Raw genomic sequence first — 21,193 nt, 5'->3', positions numbered from 1 at the left:
GGTGGGTTTTTCGGGCTCTGTGGCCATGTTCTAGAAGAGTTTATTCCTGGCATGTGTGGCTGGCATCTTCAGAGAAGGCTGGCATGGAGGAGAGTGGTCTGTCTGTCTATCTATCTATCTATCTATCTATCTATCTATCTATCTATCTATCTTCCATGTCAGTCTGTGTATTGTTGGGTTGCTGAATAGCAAGGCCAAGTATATATACCCCCCTCTCTCCCATGCCATGCTGGCGAAACGTCAGGAATAAACTCTTCCAGAACACGGCCTCGTAGCCCGAAAAACCCACCAAAAAGATCCTCGTCGGACTGTCAGTCCCTGCTCTTTATAATCCCTGCCCCAAAGGGAAGGCATTGTGGGATTCTTCCTGGAGAGAAGGCGGCAATGGAGGACCCGTCCGGGGGAAAGGAAGGGCAATGGAAGCCTTGCTGGGTCCTTCCTGGGGGCCCCTTGGAAGTCCCCCCACTGAGCTTGAGCCTGGCCAGCCTCTCTCTTGCCCGGCCAAGGGCCACGTCGGAAGGCGGCGCTTCCTCTCTTGCTCCTTCTTCCTCCATCCCTTTTCCCTTTTGCCTTTCCCTCTTCTGCCACCGTCTCCTTCCTTCTCTCTCTCTCTCCTCTGCCCCTTCTGCCTTTCATCTCCTTCTCCTCCGCCCTCCCTTTCCCTCCCTCCTTCCTGCTCTCCTCCCTCCCTCCCTCCTTCCCCTCCTCTCCTCCGTCCTCCTCTCCGGCCTCTTTCTGCCCAGGATGCTGATGGAGAAGCCCCCCGGCGACCCTCCGAGGGATGCGGCGCCTTTGGGAGCCCAGGAGGAGGAGGAGGAGGAGGAGGAGGAAGAAGAGGGCGAGGGGGGAGGGCGAGGGGGCCCTTCTGGGGGAGCCGGAGCTGGGCCGCCGCCGCCGCCGCCGCCGCCTCGGGGCCGTCCCAGGCGGGGCCCTCCTCCTGCTGCTGCCCTCCCCGGCTCTGCTCAACGGGGCCTCGGCCAAGGAGGCGGGCTCCCCGACGGCACCGGCGCCGGGCCCCCTCCCCCCGGGGCCCCTGATCGAGCTGGGACGCCCGGGGAGGGCCTTAAAAGCCCCAGAGCCACGCCGCCAGCAAGAGCCCGGCATCCGGAGGAGCACCAGCGCCAGCAGCAGCCCCTTGGCCCTCGCCCTCCTCCCCGGAGCCGGCCCTGGATCGCCCCCCGACAGAGAAGCAGCAGCAGCAGCAGGAGGAGGAGGAGGAGGAGGAGGGAGCACCGGCAGCAGCCTCGACGCCCGCATGGTGCAGCTCAGCCCGAGCCCGGCGCCCGCCCTGCCGCTCCAGCCGCCCGCCCGAGCCATGCTCTACGGCCTCCCCGCCCCCCTCGCCGCCCCCGCCAGGTCCGTCCCCCCGACTGCCTTCCCGCCCGAAGCCCCTCCGACGTCCCACCGGGAACCCACCGGGAAAGACAGGCCCGGGACAGCCGCCCCCGACCCGCTTCCTTCCTTCTCTCTCTCTCTCTCTCTCTTGTCTTTGTCCCCTCTTGCATTTGTCGCTCTCTCTTTTGACAGAGGACAGCCCTTGCCTTGCCTTTCTCCAGTTTCGTTTAGTTGCCTCCTCTCCGTTTTTCCTTTCTTTCCCCTTCCCCCTTAGTTGGTTCCCCCTCTGGGCTCTTTCTCTCTTTTCCTTTCCTTTCCTTTCTCCAATTTCCTTTAGTTGCCTCCTCCGCATATTCCCTTTCCTTCCCTTTTTCTCTTTCTTATTCCAACCTTCTCTTCTCTCTCACCTTTCCTTTCCTTTCTTCAATTTTGCTTCAGTTGCCTCTTTCATATATCTCGTTTCCTTTCCTTTCCACTTAGTTCTTCCACCGTTCCTTTCCTTTCCGCTCCCTTTTCCCTTAGTTGGTTCCACTGTGTTCTCTTTCTCTCCTTTTCTTTTCCTTTCTCCACTTTCATTTAGTTGCCTCTTCCATGTTTTCTGCTTCCTTTCCTTTCCTTTCTTGCTTAGTTTTCCATCCTCTATTTCCCTTTCCTTTCCCTTCCCTTCCCTTTATCTCTTTCTTCGTCCAACCTCTGTTCTCTCTCTTTCTTTTCCTTTCTCCAGCTTTGCTTCAGTTGCCTCCTTCATATCTTCTGTTTCCTTTCCTTTCCACTTAGTTGTTCCACCTTCCCTTCCCTCCCCTCCCCTCTCAGTTCTCCCCTTTCTCTCTCTTTTCCTTCCCAGTTTCCTTTTTGTCCTTCCTTTTTGTGTTCTCTTTCAGAACCAAAACTCGATAACGGAATCCCTTCTTGTCTTTCCCTCTCATTGAGGGGCCTGAGTTCTACTAGGAACCGTGTTGTTGTTGTTGTCGTTGTCGTTGTTGCTGTTGCTGTAATGGCCGATGTAGAAGCGGTGTCTGGATGAGCTCCAGAGACTGCCACATGAAAAGAGCAGGCCTTCCCAGCAAAAGAATTCATCCCTTTCTTTGGAGCTAACTACCAATTAGATAATTGTTCTTTTTCTGCAGACGGGGCAAAAGTCAGGGGAAGTGCCAACATCCAGCGGCTCATCGCTATCTATGTAGACATCCTTTGTAGCATTTACAACACACACACACACACCTTTCTAGGAAGCTCTTTAAAAATGTTGTTCATTTTGGAAATTTATTTCACCGAAGAATTAAAACATCTCCTACCTTCGGATAGTCTGGAAGGGTTTGTTACTAGTTCTGGCACAGTGATAACAAACTGCACCAAAGTGACAAAGGAATTACTTGTTTTTCTGGACTTTTCCCTCTTTCTAGATTCAATCTCTCTCTCTCTCTCTCTGTATGTATGTATGTATATGTGTGTGTATGTACACACATACATATAATCTATGTAAAGCTTCTGCTGGTGGAATAGGGAGAAAATATTTCCCACCAGAGACTGTATAAAGTGTTGAATAGGTGCTCTTGGGTGTTTTGCCACAATTACTTAAATTATTGTGGAGGATCTTAGATTTTTTAAAAAAAAAATTTTTTTTTTTGTTGCCATCAGAAATGTCATGCAATTTAAATGACAAGTCACTTCTGTGCTATGCATGAAGGCTTTGTAAAAGCCACAGCCCTGTTGAGTTTGTCCAGGTTAGCTGATGCGACAACGATATCATGGAATAAAATACTTTAAGACGAGTTAATATCCCTGTGATTTAAAAAGAAAAGAAATAGGTTGCAACACGCCCCTTAATTCTTCTCTTAGATATACTTTAACAGCACTGAAGGCAGGTGTATCAGATGAATGGATTTTAATGGAAATGACATCCATATACATTTGCTTAGAATTGCAGTTCTGGTGCTTTGTGTCTGAGAGCATTTATATTGTAGGTACACACACCGCAAGCACTTACCACATGCAGCACACACAGGCACACACCCATAACAAGGAAATGAACCTTTGTATATACATTGTCTATTGAAGGGACTACATTAATAATGTACCATAGGCTTTAGTGGTGTTCTGCTGAGTTGGACCACCTGCATGCCCCCCTCATTTTGTTGTTTTTCTGCTTCATGCTTTGCAGTGGTTTTTTTGGAGAGCCAGACAACTTCTCAATGTACAACAACCGAGTGAAAAGAAGACCATCCCCCTATGAAGTGGAGATCTCTGATGGTGAGAAATCCCCCTTTCCCCCCCTCCTCTATGGTTAGGGTGATTGTTGGAATATCCCAAATCTTCTGGCTTATTTCCCCACAAGTGGGACTGGCAACAGTGGAGTCTCCTGTTTGGGTCATTCAGACATGCCCTTTTCTAGAACAGCCCTTCCTCCAGCTATAAGCTCATATTCAATTCCCCCCAAACCATTTTAGGAATTGTAATTTTTAAAAATCCCTTTAGGATTTGCTCCACAACCTAAACAAATAATGGCAAATTTGGGGGTTACCCTAAGTGCTCTCTGTTGTGTGAGTAGCTGTGGTCCTTTTTTCAATACCCAAAGAACAATTGGCCATTAGTATATATTAATTAGCTGTTAATATACAGGATGGCTAAGGTGGGAAAAAACAGTGGTGGTGACAATGACAAAGAAGATTATGCATATGTTCAGGATTAAGTATGAAGAATTTGGAAGCTGAGAGAAGACAATATTCACCAAGTGCTTTGTGGCTTTTCCAGTGCTGGTCATAAAATTTCATTTCATGGAGCTGCTATTGAAGCACATAATATTCATATTGCATACGGATAATAAGAGCAATAACTGTGTTGGGTGGTTTTTATTCTATTTTGGTGTGGATCTCCAAAGTGGGGTCAGTAGACTGCAACCATAGAGATTCCTCCCTTACCATGAAATTTTGTGCTGAACTGGGAGACAAAGCAGCTTTGGTTTCTGGTATACATCCCCCCACACTCCTGTAATGCAACCCTTTCCCTTCCCTGTTGCAATGGGCAGTTTTCTGCACTGCAAAATTATATTGCTATGGTTTTAACTGCTGTAGCAACATCCCAAGGAATCCTGGAATTTGTATTTAAGGGGAAGTATTTAGCACTTTCAGCCACCAAACTACAGGATTCCATTGGACAGAGCAATGGTGGTTAAAGTGGAATCATAGTGCTATAATAATGGAATGTAAAAGAGCCCCATAAAAGGGGGAGAGGCACTGACTGCAATCAGGAACTAGGTAGCTGCCCCACAGTATTAAATTCTAGATGAGAAAATGTTTTATGAGTTGGAGAAGGGAGGAAAATAGGATGGAGAAGCCACAGTCAGCTCATCTCTCAATTCTGTGGTTGATTTCACCATAAATGACCTGGATGACAGAATTGGGAGCATACTTATCAAATTTGCAGATGACACCAAATTAGGAGGAATAGTTAATACTCCAGAGGACAGGACCAACATTCAAAATGATCTGAATAGACTAGAAAGCTGGGCCAAAGCTAACAAAATGAAATTCAACACAGAGAAATGTAACGTACTGCACTTAGGGCAGAAAAATGAAATGCACAGATATAGGATGGGAGACACATTGCTGAATGAAAGTACATGTGAAAGAGATCTAGGAGTACAAGTAGACCATAAGTTGAACATGAGTCAACAGTGTGATGCGGCAGCTAAAAAGGCCAATGCAATTCTAGGCTGCATCAATAAAAGTATAGTGTCAAGATCAAGAGAAGTAATAGTGCCACTGTATTCTGCTCTGGTCAGGCCCCACCTGGAATATTGTGTCCAGTTCTGGGCACCACAATTCAAAAAGGACATTGAGAAACTGGAGCGTGTCCAAAGGAGGGCGACTAAAATGGTGAAAGGTCTGGAAACCTTGCCCTATGAGGAACGACTCAGGGAGCTGGGGATGTTTAGCCTGGAGAAGAGAAGGTTAAGAGGTGATATGATAGCCCTGTTTAAATATTTGAAAGGATGTCACATTGAGGAGGGAGCAAGCTTTTTTTCTGCTGCTCCAGAGAACAGGACCCGGAACAATGGATGCAAGCTACAGGAAAAGAGATTCCACCTCAACATTAGGAAGAACTTCCTGATAGTAAGGGCCGTTCGACAGTGGAACAAACTCCCCCGGAGTGTAGTGGAGTCTCCTTCCTTGGAGGTCTTTAAGCAGAGGCTAGATGGCCATCTGTTGGGGATGCTTTGATTTGGATTTCCTGCATGGCAGGGGGTTGGACTGGATGGCCCTAGTGGTCTCTTCCAACTCTATGATTCTATGATAAAAGGAGGGTGAGAGCAGCTTCCAGCAGGTTATAGGCAGCCAGCTATACCAGCCACATGTAAACAGTTCTCCTCTGGAATTGATTCCCATTATGGAATTCATCACAAATATATTTTCTTCTTATCGGTTTGATTTTACAGTTATACATGACAACAGAAATAACAGCAAAATCAAACCAATAAGAAGAAAATATATTTGTTGCCATGGGGTATTTTTGGGACCCAAAGGCAGGTTCTATGACTAAAGAAACTGATTTTATAAAGACAAAGAAACAAATACTGGAAGTGGTGCCAGGTTTTTCTGTAGAGGTTGGTATTTGTAAGTTAGGGTTCAGTTAGTGCAAAAAAGCATGTGTGTGTTGTAGGGGATGGGGATGGAGGTGCCAATTAAATTTTAATTTCAAGACATAGCATTGTGTCTTAATAGCATTCTGTTGCTCTTTCTGCTATATTTGTTACCTTCGAAAACACACTGAGAGGGTAAGGCTGAAATACAGATAGCCACATACACACCTCTCCCCCCCTCTCTCTCACACACCAGCACTGTGACCCATGGAATAATTTAAACCAAGGGTGGGCAACTGTGCTAAGAGTCCATTTTTGCTCCCATGCCTTCAGCTGGTCACAGGGATGTGTCTCAGTCAGACTGGAAGTGGTATCACCTTCTCTTCCAGGCTTATTGAGACATATCCCTGTGGTTGGCTAAAGGGTGTTGTTGTTGTTGCTGTGTACCTTCAAGTTGTTTCGGACACAGGGCGACTCTAAGGCAACCCTTTCACAGGGTTTCATGGCAAGATTTGTTCAGAGGGGGTTTGCCCATGCCTTCCTCTGAGACTGAGAGGGTGTCATTTGCCCAAGGTCATCCAGTGCGCTTCCATGGCTGAGAAGGGATTCGAACCCTAGTCTCTAGGATTGTAATCCAATGCTTAAACCACTGCATCACACTGGCCCTCCTGGTTGAAGGCATGGGAACAAAAACTGAGCCTTTGCACAGTCGCCTACTCCTGCTTTAAATTATTCCCTGGACCTCATATCACTTTGACTTTCAACTGAAATTTAGTGAAGGGGATGTTTTGATCTATGAGAGAACCGGAGGGCATGTTTCTGTGGTGGTTTGGCCATTTTCCAGCTGATTCTGGAAACCTTGGGGAATGAATGTAAAAAATGAGGCGTTGGTGAGAAGCATGGGGGAATCTCCTTGGGGGCTTTGGAAGACCACAAAACAGGGCTTGATGCAGCATACAGCCCTCCACCATCACTTCCTCCCACCTCTGGGGTTGCTCTGAACTGAACTGTAGGGTTGTTTGGTGGCACAGTGGTTAAATGCTTGTATTGCAGCCACTCACTCACAAACCATAAGGTTGTGAGTTCAATACCAGCTAGGGACTCAGGGTTGACTCAGCCTTGCATCCTTCCAAGATCGCTAAAATGTGTATCCAGCTTGTTAGGGGCAATTAGCTGACACACTGTAAACCGCTTAGGGAGCACCTAAGTGTACTGATAAGCGGTATAGAAATGTTTTTGCTATTGCTATTGCTACATTCTGCTTGGTTTACATCCGTTTGAAAATGTTAACTTCAAGTCCCAAAGTAACAACTTTGTAGAATCTATGGAAATCAGGCCTGTACAAAGTTGACCCATTAAACTAAACACAGATTCTTGACAACGCTTCAGTAGTGGTCTTAATCAGGCAGCAAAATCAAGGTTTTACTGCTAACAATGGTTCATGCATGGCAGCTACACAACATTTGCTGAATCACACGTTGTTCAGACCTGGACTAAATGAAGTACTAGTGAGGATGGTGATGAGGTTTACTGATGTGGAGTAATAATTTGAAGTAGGAATCTCAGTTAGCAACCCTGGGAACCAGGGTTATTTGTCCATGATCTTCCTATTTTTCTGCATGTACTGATTCTTTTTTGTTTGTTTGTTTTAAGTCATTCAATTGAACTAAAAAAAAAAAATCAAAAGAAAATCCCAGGTAGAGAAAAGATCCAAATATCTGACTTTTTTCAGCTTCTGAATTTTAAAAAGCAGGTTTTATATTTTCCCAATCACCCTGTTCACATATATGGGCAAAGTCCTTTCCCCCTCACTCCTATTTCTCTGTAGGTATTTTGCTTTATATTCTTCTATTAATATTTGCTATATGTGTTAACAATGACCTTTAACTAGCTGTGACGTTATACCATAGACTCTATGAATAAGCACATCATTTTATCAAATGTAACATTTGGGATAGGGATTCATTTATTCCTAAATTGAAACTACTGCAGTTTATATATAGATTGGATGTCATTTGGGCAGCTCATTTTGAAAAGCAAAGGCTCTTTGCTAAGCTGTTTGAGCAGTAGGACTGATCTTCAACGAAGAAAATCTTCCATTTAAAACAAAACCCGTATCAATATCAGTGATAATTTAGCTCTGAGCTTTGGCCTGCTAAATGGGCGACATGTCTGTTGCAGTAGGAGACAAACTACTGTAAGCATGTTCATGCACTAATTGTGGTGCTTGCTGTGTTAAACATGCCATGTGTGTTGTGCGAGATGTATCTCTCCAAGCACTAGGAGTTGGTGCCTGTGGTTGACTGTGGCCACCTTTGTTGTTGTGCTTCCACCTCACATGTTACATGTGAGAATATCTGCGGTATTGAGTAATACTAGAAAAAGGATTTAAGGTGCCAAATTAGGATCATATCCTTGAAGGCACACAACAGCAACCTTAAAGACAATGCCTCTCAGGCAAAGCTCCACGCAACTTCTGGCAAGTGTACCTTCCTGCGGAAGAGGGTTTTCTCGTTTACTTCAGCAAAGGAGAAAACACTTGTGTGCCCAATCCTTTGCAAACATAGAGCTTTCTGTGCCATTAAATTTAATAAAAAAAGAGTTGCCTGAAAAGATAGACAGAACGGCGCCTCTTTCCATGCCATGTATAGGAGCCAGTTGGACCAGCAGTCCAGGCTCTACTACACTTAAGGGCAATAGGCTAATCTAGGGAGTTCAGGGTAGGCTGCACATATAAATAGCTCTGTCCTCCAACAGATTTTGCCACTGCTCCATGTGCCTTGGCATCTCAGCTTGCCTGAGGGAGCTCTCTTATTCTGTAGGGCTAGTAGACAGCAAAGCTCTAGGAATGGATTAGAGCAACAATATGAAAATAAATGTCATTTTAATGCAGCAGGAAAGGTCATACACTTATAAAGAAAAGATGTTGCAGTAAGTACATGGGAGTTAATCTAGGAGTGGCAATTGCATTTGCTGACTTGGAGGTGCTGGGAGCTTCCAAGCTCTGATTCATAATGATTTTAAGATACCTATACTAGATGTACTTCCTTTGTTTTTAATTTGGAGTGAAAGTGCCAAATGGAGAGTTTTAGAGAAATAGACTTGTGGGATCTCTATTTTGTTCTTCACTAGATGCCCAAGAGCCACCAACTATAGCCTGGTGCCAGAATAAGGAATTTGTTTTGATTAGCAGAAATGAATAGAGTTAACAGTGCTTCCAAACATAAATCTGCTTCTAATCCCCCCCCCCCCACTCATCTTCATTTTCATGGTATCATGTAAAAGGAAGAGCCATTTTGTTGTTGCTGCGACCACACCATCAGGAATCAGAAATCTTTGCTGATCTGTTGCAAATCATCCAGAGACATAACAGTATTTCCCTATCTGTTTTCTGCCCATTTCATATCTAGATATCTATGTAACAGAGGAATAGAACATGAGCTTAAATAAACACATAATCAATAATTCTGTAGTTCAAAGTGATAAAGTACCTGAAGTTGCCAAGCATAGTTTGCTATTATATTACTTCTTATTTCTACAGATTTGCCAGGCAGCGATTATATTCTTTAGCATAATGGTTGTGGACTAACATTGCAGACTGGGTCAGTCCCACATTGGAGGCTGATCCTCACTTTAAGGCCACTTATGGACATGATTGACAACCAATTCAATACAACTATGCTAGATTTTGTAATTATGAGGGCTTATGACAGAACATTGAATGAGGCTTAAGTCTGTTTTCTGCAAATTAGGTTAAAAAGGGCAAAATATTCTCCTAGTCAGAACATTTCTGAAGTAAACAGTTGACAAAATAGGACTAAATCTTACCAGTGAGTTAGGAATACTAGTGAAAAGAAAGGACGTATCTATTTCTAGTTTAACTAATATAAGCAATATCAATTGTAGTATTTATGCCTATTCAGGGCATTCGGTAAAAAACATTTGGCATGGATAGAAAACTGCATTAAATTCATAGGGTGGAACTGAATGGGAATATAACCATGCATTATTAGTCTGGAATAGAGAAACACCTCTGCCAAGCCAAATGGGTGTCAGACCTTGCAAGTCAATGATAACAGGAATGTTGATGAATCACAGAATCATAGAGTTTGATGATTCTAGTCCAGTCTCCTGCCATGTGGGAATGCATAACAAACACTTCTGAGAGATGGGCCATCTAACCTCTGTTTGAAAACCTCCAAAGAAGAAAAGTCTATTACACTCTGAGGCAGCTAGTTCACTGTCAAACATCTCTTACAGTAAGGAGGTTAGTAGAAGTTCTTAATGTTTAAGTGAATTCTTTTTTTTTGTAATTTGAATCCATTGGTTCATGTTCTAATCTCTAGTGCATCAGCAAACAAGCTCACTTCATCTTTTACATGACATTCTTTCAGATATTTGATGGGAGTTACCATATATCCTCTCTGTGTCCTCTTGTCCAAGCTAACCATACCCAGGTTCCTAAGCCATTCTGCATGGGGTTTGGTTTCCAGACCTTTTACTATTTTGGGTCCTCTCTTCTGGGCAGATTCCAGCTTGTTTATACCCTTCTTGAACTGTGGTGCCCAGAATTGGGCACAGCATTTCAGGTGAGGTCTGACCAAAGCAGAATAGAGTGGTACTTTCCTTGATTGAAGTAAAGAGGCAAAAAGTGTGAGCTGGAAAATTAATGGTTCAGTTATCAATTCAGCCACAAAAGGCAAAGGAAGCAGCACTGTTCCATAAATTTGAAAAGATTCCAAAACCCTTAGTTGGATATACCATTATAACAGGGATGGGAATCATGTGGCCTTCCCAGTTTGTGAGACCACAACTTCCATCATTCTTCTCCATTGGCTAGATTGACCAGGGCTGCTAGGACATTGTCTAGCTATACCTGGAAAGCCACATAGCTTCCACATCTGCTAACCCAAATAGCACAAAATAAACGCACCAGATCCCATCTGAGCTTGAAAGCTAGGATAGTTAGCCCTGGTTAGTAGTTGGATAACAAATAGCAGGTACTCCAGGTTATATTTCAGAGAAAGGAACTGGCAAAACCACCTCTTAGTATTTCTTGCCTAAGCAACCCCTAGGGAATTCACTGAGTCATCATAGGTCAACAAGCAATTTGAAGGTGTGTGTGCACACACATGTGTGCCTGCACACAGAGAGAATAGAGTTTTTAAGAACTTGGGAATATTAACTCCCAGACCCTCTTATAGTCATTCAGTAGTCCAAATCAGTATCCTTCCTGAGCGCTGCAAAATAATGAGCAATCTTTCAGGTTCTCTGGAGGTCTTTAAACAGAGGCTGGATGACCATCTGTCAGGGATTTCCTGCATGGCAGGGAGTTGGACTTGATGGCTCTTGTGGTCTCTTCCAACTCTATGATTCTATGATTCCTGAACATTTCTGATTTTAACAAGACAATGCCTGCAGTAGTGATGTGGAAAAAGAACTCAAAGGGCCAGAGCACCAGGAGATCTTTATTAGCAGTCAATCCACTTCAGCTTTTCCATTCCCTTTTGAATTTACCAGTAATCCTCACAATATCAAAATGGCTGCAGAATGGATTTCCCCAGCAACCATATATTGTTGTGAATTCATTCCACTGTAATGCTGTTAGACCCAGTGATTTTAGAAAAGAGCTGTTCAGAACTGCTAGAACTGGTTTGTTCATTGAGACCAACACAACTGCTTGCATTTTTTGGATTTCCCTTGGGGACATGGCAATAGGATCTGATATGCACATTGGCTAGCACACTACTGCATGTGCCTAAAGAATGGGCTTATTCTAGAAGGATCATGTGCATGAGGTCTGTAAGATCCCAAAAGTCCCTTCCTCAAAAATAGAGGGACAGGGAAGTTATAAAATGGCTCCATCATGTTCTGAAATCAAGAATGATAATTTGACCATCCTTGATTCTGGAACATGATGGAGCCATGTCACAGCTCTGTTGGAAATGCTGAAGGAAATTCTCATCTTAAGGGTAGGACATGATGACCAATTAAGTGTCTTTAGATTTTGTTATCTGACAGCCTTGCTTAGTATTGGCATGGCAGATAGCAACATTAAAGTGCTGTGATGATCAGTAAAATGTTCCTTGGTGAGCAGGGCTTTAGGCAAGCTGCTGTTTGAACTGAAATTCCTACTGTGACCACAATTAAACTCTCTGACCTGAAGAGAATACAGAATCAGACATTATCATTCTAAGTAGCAGAATCATCATGCCACAATGACAGGTACAGGCAGTTTCCAATTGCACACCTGAGTAGAATGAGATTCTAGAATTTATCTGGTGATATAATGACATTTTAAAATGAGAAAGCAAAGAAGGACACCGTTTTTTCCCAATTAAAACTTTATTTGTCAGCCATTCTCTTGCTTAATTAGAATTCTGTTGTTATAAGGGCATCACACTGCATTCACAAATGAAGGTCATGAAATTTATGTTTGTAAGTATTTTGAATATGCAGGATGAATTTTATTTTGGATCACCTCTGTTTGGTATTTCTGTGCTTAGGGTATTCAGTGTCAAGATGGTCAAGCGAAAAGAAGATCAAAAAAGATTGAACAATAAAGAACAGCCCCTCCCTCCATATCCAAATTCACAATACAAACTTTGCTTGATTTAATCTGTTTTACCTATCATTTTGCTTTATGGCTTTAATGGCCAGGCATGAGAAAACTTACTAAAAGAAGCTAATCAACTAGCAACTGAAGGACATTAGGTTAGAGCAGCCTTTCAGATGGGCTGACTATAACTCTCATCATTCCCAGCCACCACCGCTGTTTATCATGCTGTTTGGGAAATAGGAAAATTGAAGCTCAACACATCTGGAACTTTAAGTCAGGTTAAGTGATTTTAGTCTGAATGTCAAGGTACTAAACTCATTTTGGAGATAGAGTTCAGGACTTTGGATAGCTCCTTTAACAAATCAACTAAAATCCAGAAGGGATTTACCAGAGGCCATTGCTTGCAGTTCAAAATTAAAAATTTACTGTTCAAAATGTACTGTTAAACATGGTCTTACACAGTCCTTCCATGAGTCCAGTCAAAAGAATTCCTAGATACATCTTTAGGATGCTCCCAGATGAAGGCCTCCTACCATTATCATTTCTACTGTTTCCTCCCCATGGTAAGAAAAAAAAAGGTAGAAGTATTGGTGGGAAAACACAGGGTCTTGCAAGTGGTAAAACGCCCTGTTTGATGGAGAATGGTTGTAAGATCAAAGCCTCATCTGCAGAATCTGAAGGTTTTTCAGATGTACACACTAGCAAGGCAATCCTGGCATAAATTTCTTAACATATGATCATTTTGAAGAAGACGTCCATTTTCAGATTTCAAAATAATTCTTACTAATATAAGCAGGTGCAGAACTTGAAAAAAATTATTTCTTTGGATTACATTTCCTAGAATCCTCCATACAGACTGGGGAATTTAGGGAATGGTTGTCCCCAAATGCAACTTCTCCAAGTTCATAAGTGATCTGGCTTTTAGTCTTGCTGACCAGTCGAGTCTGTGAATACATTAGGAGGTGTTTTCCTTGAGCTTTAATTCACATTTGTCTAGATCCAACATCAACACCGGAAATCTTTAGGCAGCTGCCAAGGCCCCAGTCTTCCAGCAGGTCCTAGATCTGCTAGTCACCATTTTGAAGTTTCCACAGTGCTTGCAATTTCAACTAAGAACCACAATTTTAGTGTCCCCAGAATGTAACAGGTGTTTGTCAGGTGCATTTAAACTGACCTCAAAAATCTGATCAAATAAATGTACAAGGAGGGGAAACGTGCTATCCCTGACTCCTTCCTTTCTATTTCCATTATTTTCTACATAAGGAGAGTAACTTCCTGAATGGAAATTCTTCTCCTATGCCTGAAGTTCTTCATGCAGGTTAGTACCTCCAATACAGGAGACTGCCCTCATCAGAAAATTGCCCTTTACATAATGATGAATATCAAGATGAAAGTGGGATGGGCTAGGAACCTCATATTTATTTTATTCACTTCTAGAAAGCCTACTTAAATAGAATTTCAGTGAAATTTAAAATAATGGCTTATAACCATTCACCACTGGCACCAGATAAAGTAGTGGTCCACTAATGAAAGAAGGTTATTTCTAAGGACCCTTTTCAAGGCTAGAGTTGGTGCTGCTATTGACAGTTCTCTTGTATTGGAGATTAGACAACAACCCGAAGTACCTCTTATTTTAAGGAGTTTAACAGAATTTTTTTTTTAAAGCCTCAGTAGCTGTATTTTTCGCAATTCCTCTCCAGATATTCCTTATTGCTTTCCCACTCATTCACTCACCCCAGTAGGTTTTTACTATAGATGCTGATAAAAGAAGCCAATTTCATGGCCAGGCGAATGATGTCATTTAAGTCAATTGTGTGTGGTTTCTCAGTCTGCGTAATGCATAATCTGTGCTGAGTAGTGATAAATGTTGCTTACAGAAAAGAAAGGAGAATGACATTTGCTGCTGCCTTCTGCTTTAACATATGGTGATTCTTGCTCTTATGCACAGGGTTGAACTGGTCGCCTGGGTTGGCATCGGGAAGGAAATTTCCCCTGCGGCACACTGGCAGACACCGGGGCTTTTTCGCCTTCCTCTGGAGCATTGAGCAGGATCATCTGTTAGGATCAGGTGGGCGTATCCCACACGATCAACTTCCTGCTTTGATTTTAGGGTGGGCTAGCTGGTGGCACACAGTGAGGTATCTTGGGTCTTAATTCCCTTGTGAGGCCCGCCAAACACGGGAATCCAGAAAACCAGCATATTTGCATTTTAGCATTGACGAGGCTGTGTGCAAGTTGCTGGTAATGTTTTTTTTTTGTGTGTGTGTGTTACAGGGTTGTTTTCAAGGGTGTCTTTACACTAGTGGGAAGTACTTGTGTGTGCACAATGTAGCATACCTACATGTCATTGGTCTCACCTACCTATTACTTTGAAAACCCACTCCTGAATGACCATATGAGGTGGGTTGGTAGGGGGGACTGGTAAAAATTGGGTGCCCCACATTACATATGATGGTGTTTTCCAGTAAAACAGAAGCACTCATTGGATTCATCCCTTAGGCTATGTACAACTGTATCCCTTTTTGTTTTCCAGCCCTAGGCCTCAACTGCAAGAGTATTTTGCTTTTAAGGACCCAAATGCTCTCAGTGTATTTATCACATCATGCATGTTAGATCATCCAATTAGATGGCATTTAGACCAGAGATAGTCCAAATAATATGCCATATATTTTTATCCCCAGTGCTTTAACTGAACAGCTGAAAAAGTATTGAAAGATACATAAAAATGACAGTACTTAGTATTTTATGTTGTGTTTTTGCTAAATGTTAACATATTCATTGTTAACATCCTTACAAGCTCTTATAAAAGGTTGATATGATTAGTCCTATATTATAGATGTGAGACTGAGAAAACAGTGGTTTACCTACCCTAGTGAGCTTCAAGTCTGAACTTAAATTTTTGCTGGAAGCTCCCAAAATATGACCTTAATAATTGCAGTTCTTGAGCTTTAAAGAGACATTAAGAAAGCTTATGAGGTAAAGTAACAACATGGCTCAGTTTATGATCTTCCATTGTTGTCTCATTCTCACTGTTGATCTCTTCTGGATGCTTGCTTGAATACAACATCTGTGCTGTACAGCTGCTCTTGCCATTAATTCTGTAGTCAAAGTCCAAACTTAAAACTGTAGAGAAACAACAAACTAACAAAATCCTGTTGTTAGTTTCAAGAGTAGACTCGCATTATATCAACATTTATGTAAATCAGTTTGACTAATGTCCAAAACACACTGCAGTTTGAGACTGCTTTAACTGCCCTGGCTCAATGCTATAGAATTCTGGTAACTGTAGTCTTGTGAGACATTTAGCCTTCTTTGTTAGGAAGCTCTAGTGCAGGGGTAGACAATCTTTTTGAGCCGGGGGCCGGGTTGCTGTCCCTCAGACAACTGGGGGGGCCGAAGCCAAAAAATAAATAATTAAATATTTTTTTAAAAAAAATTAATTATATAAATAAACCAGGACAAATGTAGGACAAAATTTTCAAATGGAAGACACTTCTTTTTTTAAAAAATGGAGGACACGCAAAAAAAATTGCTGATTTTTAAAAAAATGTTAATATAAATGCATGTTTCTGAGGCTTCTATAGACAATTGCCCCCCAAAGGCCCCGGCGGCAATCAGCGGCGGGACCGGGCTGGGGCCAGTCCCAAGGCCTCGCCGGGCCGCATCCGGCCCACGGGCCGCAGGTTGCCTACCCCTGCTCTAGTGCTACAATAAACTATAATTCCCAGGATTTCTTTGCATTGAGCCAAGGCAGTTAAAAGAGTCTCAAACTGGATTATTTCTGCAGTGTGTTTTGGACCTAAGTGGTTATGCTTTAGTTGTGTTAACAATAGCATTTAACCTGTTATGATATAATTCTGGTTTGTGTCTGTTGAAGATACACTTACAGATATTAATCACAAACCTAATTCTTCTCAACCATAGTACTAGGAATAAATCTTGGGACATCTGTACCAGGCAATGTACACATGTGTAAGGAAACAGATGGACACACAATCCATATCTGAACAGTCTGATTTTTATATAATGAATTAACACAGACATATATTGCATCCTAAGTCTATGAAGGTTTTCAAGTTAAACAATGTTAATCTAAACAAACAATTAGGAAGACAAGTGGTTTCAAGGAACATCTGCTGTGAAAACTTTACTGATAATCTCTCTACAATGACAACTATTAGGCACATTAAACTTAATTTTGAGAGGCAGGGATATGTATAGCTGGAATAGAATATAATGGTTTAGACCGGGAGTGTGAATTGTGTTGCCTTGTAGTTGTTATTGAAGGCAGTTCCTATCAATCCTAACTAGTAGAATCAATGGTGAAGAATGTTGGGAGCTGCAATTCACAACATGTGAAGGGCTGCATGATTTTCATGCATGGTTCAGACACAGAAATCTTATAATTCTTTAGATCAAGGCATGCACAAGCAGAGTCTAGTTCGCATAGCAGAGGGCATTCTTAGTACCTTGGTTCCAATGTAGTCTTCTGTATTTCCTGGACATCTGCTCTTGGTGTTCAGAGAGTTGTCTGGAATGGCATGGAAAGGGCTGCATTTGGAGAAGGGAGTTAGCAGAAAGGGTGGCCATCTTTGAATTTCAATTGCACTAGGCAGCTTTGGATTAAATCAGTGTTTTACAGAATGAGATTCCTGCTTTGAAGTGAGCTATTGTTGAAATGTGGGCAATGAATCCCTTTTCTGATAATGTTGCACATTCCAAAATATCAAACACTTGGCATTATTTTAAAGAGAAACAAGTGAGCTATGCATGCCACAGTGTGAATTGTTTTGGATATGAGTTATAAGAATAGCTGGTTTAAAATAGAGTTGTAAATCTTCATAAATTTTCTTCTCTTGGACAAGAATGGATAATTTATATATGTTTCTCCACACTGTGAGAATGTCCTCAAAAACTGTGCAGTTTTTAAGGATCATTCGCAGTTTGGGATTTATACTGCCATAAATCTTTTTTTAATGTAGCAAATTGCATAGACTGTGGAGAAATGTTTTCTGCATAGAAAGTCATGTTTTCTGCACATTACCATTTTTGCACAGAAAAAAGGCATTTTCCACACAGAATAAGTCCTGGAATATGAAGATTCACATCCATCCAGGATTCTCCTTGACAGAGAAATCCCCTTTTCACCTTGGATTCAAATATTCACAACTGTTCTTTTTGTCTTTAGTTTAAATCATGTGTGAACAAAACATTTTTTTTAAAAATAAGTCTTTCTTTTGCAACATAAGGATAATGAAGCAGCAAGTTTTAGCTGGGGGCAATTATCTTTTAAAAATATTACATGGACATTTCTTTCCTTGCAGATGCATTGATTGCAGACCAGCTACATGCACTGTAGAAAGTTCTGGTGTTTTACCAGAAATAATGGGAGAGGTATACACCAAGCTCTTAAGGCAATGCTTGGAAAAGTCACCTTTTGGACTACAACTCCCAGAAACCTGCAGTAGCCCTCAAATTCTTGGAGCTGCTGTTAATTAAAAAAAAAAAACTTTCCCAAGCCAGATTGTAGTTTGCCCTGCATCATATGGGAGGAATGAAATGGACATCTAATATTTATCTTCCATTTCTATGCTGGCAGATATATGCATGTTATCTTTGAATACCATGCTAGGTCTGCTAAATATCTACTGCTTAATGGGCCACACAATTTTTGAATCAGAGCCATTTCATTCAGTGTATTGTATAGACTAATATGCTTTCTATTTTTTGTCATTTTTAGGTCCTCATACAAAGGTGGTTCGTAGAATATTTACAAATAGCCGTGAGAGGTGGAGGCAGCAGAATGTCAATGGGGCTTTTGCTGAGCTCCGTAAGCTGATCCCAACCCATCCACCTGACAAAAAGCTCAGCAAAAATGAAATCTTGCGACTGGCTATGAAGTACATCAATTTCTTGGCCAAGTTGCTCAATGACCAGGAAGAAGAAGGGAACCAAAGGGGCAAAGTAAGCAAAGACACTGGCATAGTGCAAGAAGATCTTCTTCAGGACATGCTGTCTCCAAACTCAAGCTGTGGAAGCTCATTAGATGGAGCTGGAAGCCCAGACAGTTTCACTGAGGAGCATGAGACATTAGATCCTAAGCATACGAGAGCTCTCCACCATTCTATTCTTCCTATTGAAAGCAACACACAGCGATGATGAACCTACAGAGAGGCACAGGCAAGCCCCTGGATACCTGGTATTTGGAATTTATGCATGTCCTTCCCTCCTCCTCCTCTTCAGCTAAAGAATAAAATGGGTACTTCTTAAGTTTTCCATTCAGCCTCAACAATCTGAGAAAGGACAGAGCAGCAGGATGTGAGAGAATAACTGGATTAAATGAAGTCCCTCTTCCTTGCTTCAGTCCCTGATGCAGCATCAGCCTGCAAAGGTTGTTTTGTTACTAGTGTGTTTTTGAAAGATTTAACACTGTGGGCTTGAAATATGTAGGTGGCTCATCATAGATTTGTACCAGGTTTAGAAAAGATCTGACGCTTTGTCCTTGTTCAGATTACCTCTGTTTCTGCCTTGTGTTGCCCCACTTCCCTCTTTTGGTCAGATCAAGCATCTTCCTTCCTGTATGTACATCCTTGACCATGGAAACCCTTAAAAATAATTCAGGCTGTGTGGTGGTATTTCTCCCACAGCTCTCATGGTGGAAATTTATGCAATCTATCTTTGTTCTTCAGACAACAGCTTTGCCTTTTTTTAAGGAAGAAAGGGAATACCCCCTGTGAAGGAACAGTTAACTTTGTGTTGTGGCTTTGTTTTGCTTTCATTTTTTTAAATATAGTCCAGTTTTGGATTGTTTGAGATCTTGTATTTATCACATGGAATTCTTTTTGTTTAATGCCAGCTTGCAGTATCTGCTGAAGTTATTTTTATTTTTTAAAAAAGGTACATCAGCGTGGAGTCTTGCTATCTAGCTTCTGACAATTCATCACAATGTTTTCTTCTGACATGGGTGAGCAGTAGTATTTCTTTGGACATATTGTTTTGAGGTTCCTTGTTTTATTTTTTCCTGAAACAAGAGTGATGAGAAATTGTGTGTGTGCATGTGTGTGTGTGTGCATACAGTCTTATATATAGAAAACAACAGTTCAGAAATGCACTTTTGACTTGTTTGGGTTTACTTACGTAAAAGTTATCAAACACAATCCACCAAGAATCATTTATCTTAGCTGGTCAGAACAGCTGAGTTGCATGCTTGGCTCTAGAGGCAAATGGCCAACTGTGCTGTACCATGGACCCATGAGGGATTTTTATAGGCGATGCCTCTGAGCAACTGCTCAAAATCAGCTGTTCTCAGTAGCTTCATGGATGGAGAGCTCCTTTGCATTCTGTTGTACAATTTATCCCTATGGTTGTGTGTTTTCTGCAGTGTGTGCCTTTACACGTACCTGCTCTGGCCATTTTGCATACACTGATTCAGCTCAAACACTTAACCCAGCATAAGGTGGCCATAAGATGACCATCATAAGGTTGCCACTGGGAAGCCATTTTGTTTTCAGAAAATAAAATGGCTTGGGAATCCAAACAGCTTCATAGAAAAATTTCTAATGAAATGCTGAATGGTTTCTGATGTGTGTGAGATTGTTGGATGTCGTAAAATATTATTGCTTTGGGCAGACAATTTTGGGGGAAAAGGAAAAAGGATTGTGTTTGTGTTTAATTTTGTATGTGTGTGTGTGGGGGGGAGAGACAGAGAAAGAATGAAAGAGAGAGAGAGAGAGATTGTTTACCCTGTTGGACAGCAGCCCCATAAATACCCAACAATAGGTGCTGTAGCATTGTCTTATTGCTGCTACATTTGAACATCTCCCTTCAATTTTTTTTTTGGCTGGAAAATATATTTTTATTAGCTGAAAATAACAACAAAAAGAAATCTATAGTCTGGAAAAGAAATGTGAAAGTCAGAGTAAATGACTTGTAAAGCATTGAATTCTAATTCCTAGGCTGTAAGGATAAATATAAAATACAATTTAGTGTATAAACCCCATTGAACAGAGTGACTCACTTCTGAGTAACTAACCACAGGATTCTGCTGTTTGTGTGTTTCACTCAGGCACTGCTTTGTGTAGCCATCATCATTACACCAGGTTTGGAGTATTTTCTTCCAGACCAAGATGTGCTTTTTCATTGTTTACACAGACTCTTTTCCTAGATAAGTATCTAAATGGGCAGTTGAATGCAGCTTCATCTGGCTATTTAGCTAACAAAGGCTGTGGCACAGGGTTGCCCATCCATCAATAAAGAGAAGATTGGAATTTATCAAACTGCTGTGCTAACAATATGTAGGGGAGCAGGAGAAATGCACTACTTTTTAAATGCATTGGTCTGAGATGGGTGCATGGAGGTATGTGTACCTCATGCCATCAAAAAAACTGAAACCTTCCTAATATTGACAGCACTTCCTTGAGAACACTATGACAAATGTAGACCTGATCAGCCTGTAAAGGAAACCGAAGTTCAAATGCTCTTCTTCATGGAGCAAATGATGCTTTAATTTAGCAGCCTTAGTAATTATAATAGTTACAAATTGGCCAGAGCAAAGACAAGAAGATCAGAATGTACTGATAGACCTCTGGGTGATTAGCAAGGGTTTTTGTTTCCCAATGGTTTGACACTGGCTGTAACAAAATGTCCCCCCCTCCAGTCAAGCTGCTAAGTCACTTGTCTATACTAATTCAAATGTTGACATGTACTTTTATTAAACAGGC

At 41.9% G+C, this 21,193-nt stretch overlaps 1 protein-coding gene across 1 annotated transcript; it reads left to right on the top strand.

The window, feature by feature from the left end:
- Nucleotides 1-781: 781 nt before the first annotated feature.
- Nucleotides 782-19,300, top strand: LOC149316256 (T-cell acute lymphocytic leukemia protein 1 homolog). Its single transcript, XM_089518299.1, has 5 exons — nucleotides 782-1,159; nucleotides 1,208-1,356; nucleotides 3,497-3,585; nucleotides 14,422-14,541; nucleotides 18,214-19,300. The coding sequence occupies exons 1-5, from the start codon at nucleotides 782-784 to the stop codon at nucleotides 18,630-18,632; spliced, it is 1,155 nt and encodes a 384-aa protein (XP_089374425.1). The 3' UTR covers nucleotides 18,633-19,300.
- Nucleotides 19,301-21,193: the final 1,893 nt, after the last annotated feature.

The sequence above is a fragment of the Sceloporus occidentalis genome, unplaced genomic scaffold, assembly GCF_023333645.1.
Source record: "Sceloporus occidentalis isolate IW3139 unplaced genomic scaffold, rSceOcc1.0.p SCAF_3, whole genome shotgun sequence".
Classification (NCBI taxonomy): domain Eukaryota; kingdom Metazoa; phylum Chordata; class Lepidosauria; order Squamata; family Phrynosomatidae; genus Sceloporus; species Sceloporus occidentalis.
This window is presented reverse-complemented; position numbering and strand designations above follow the sequence as displayed.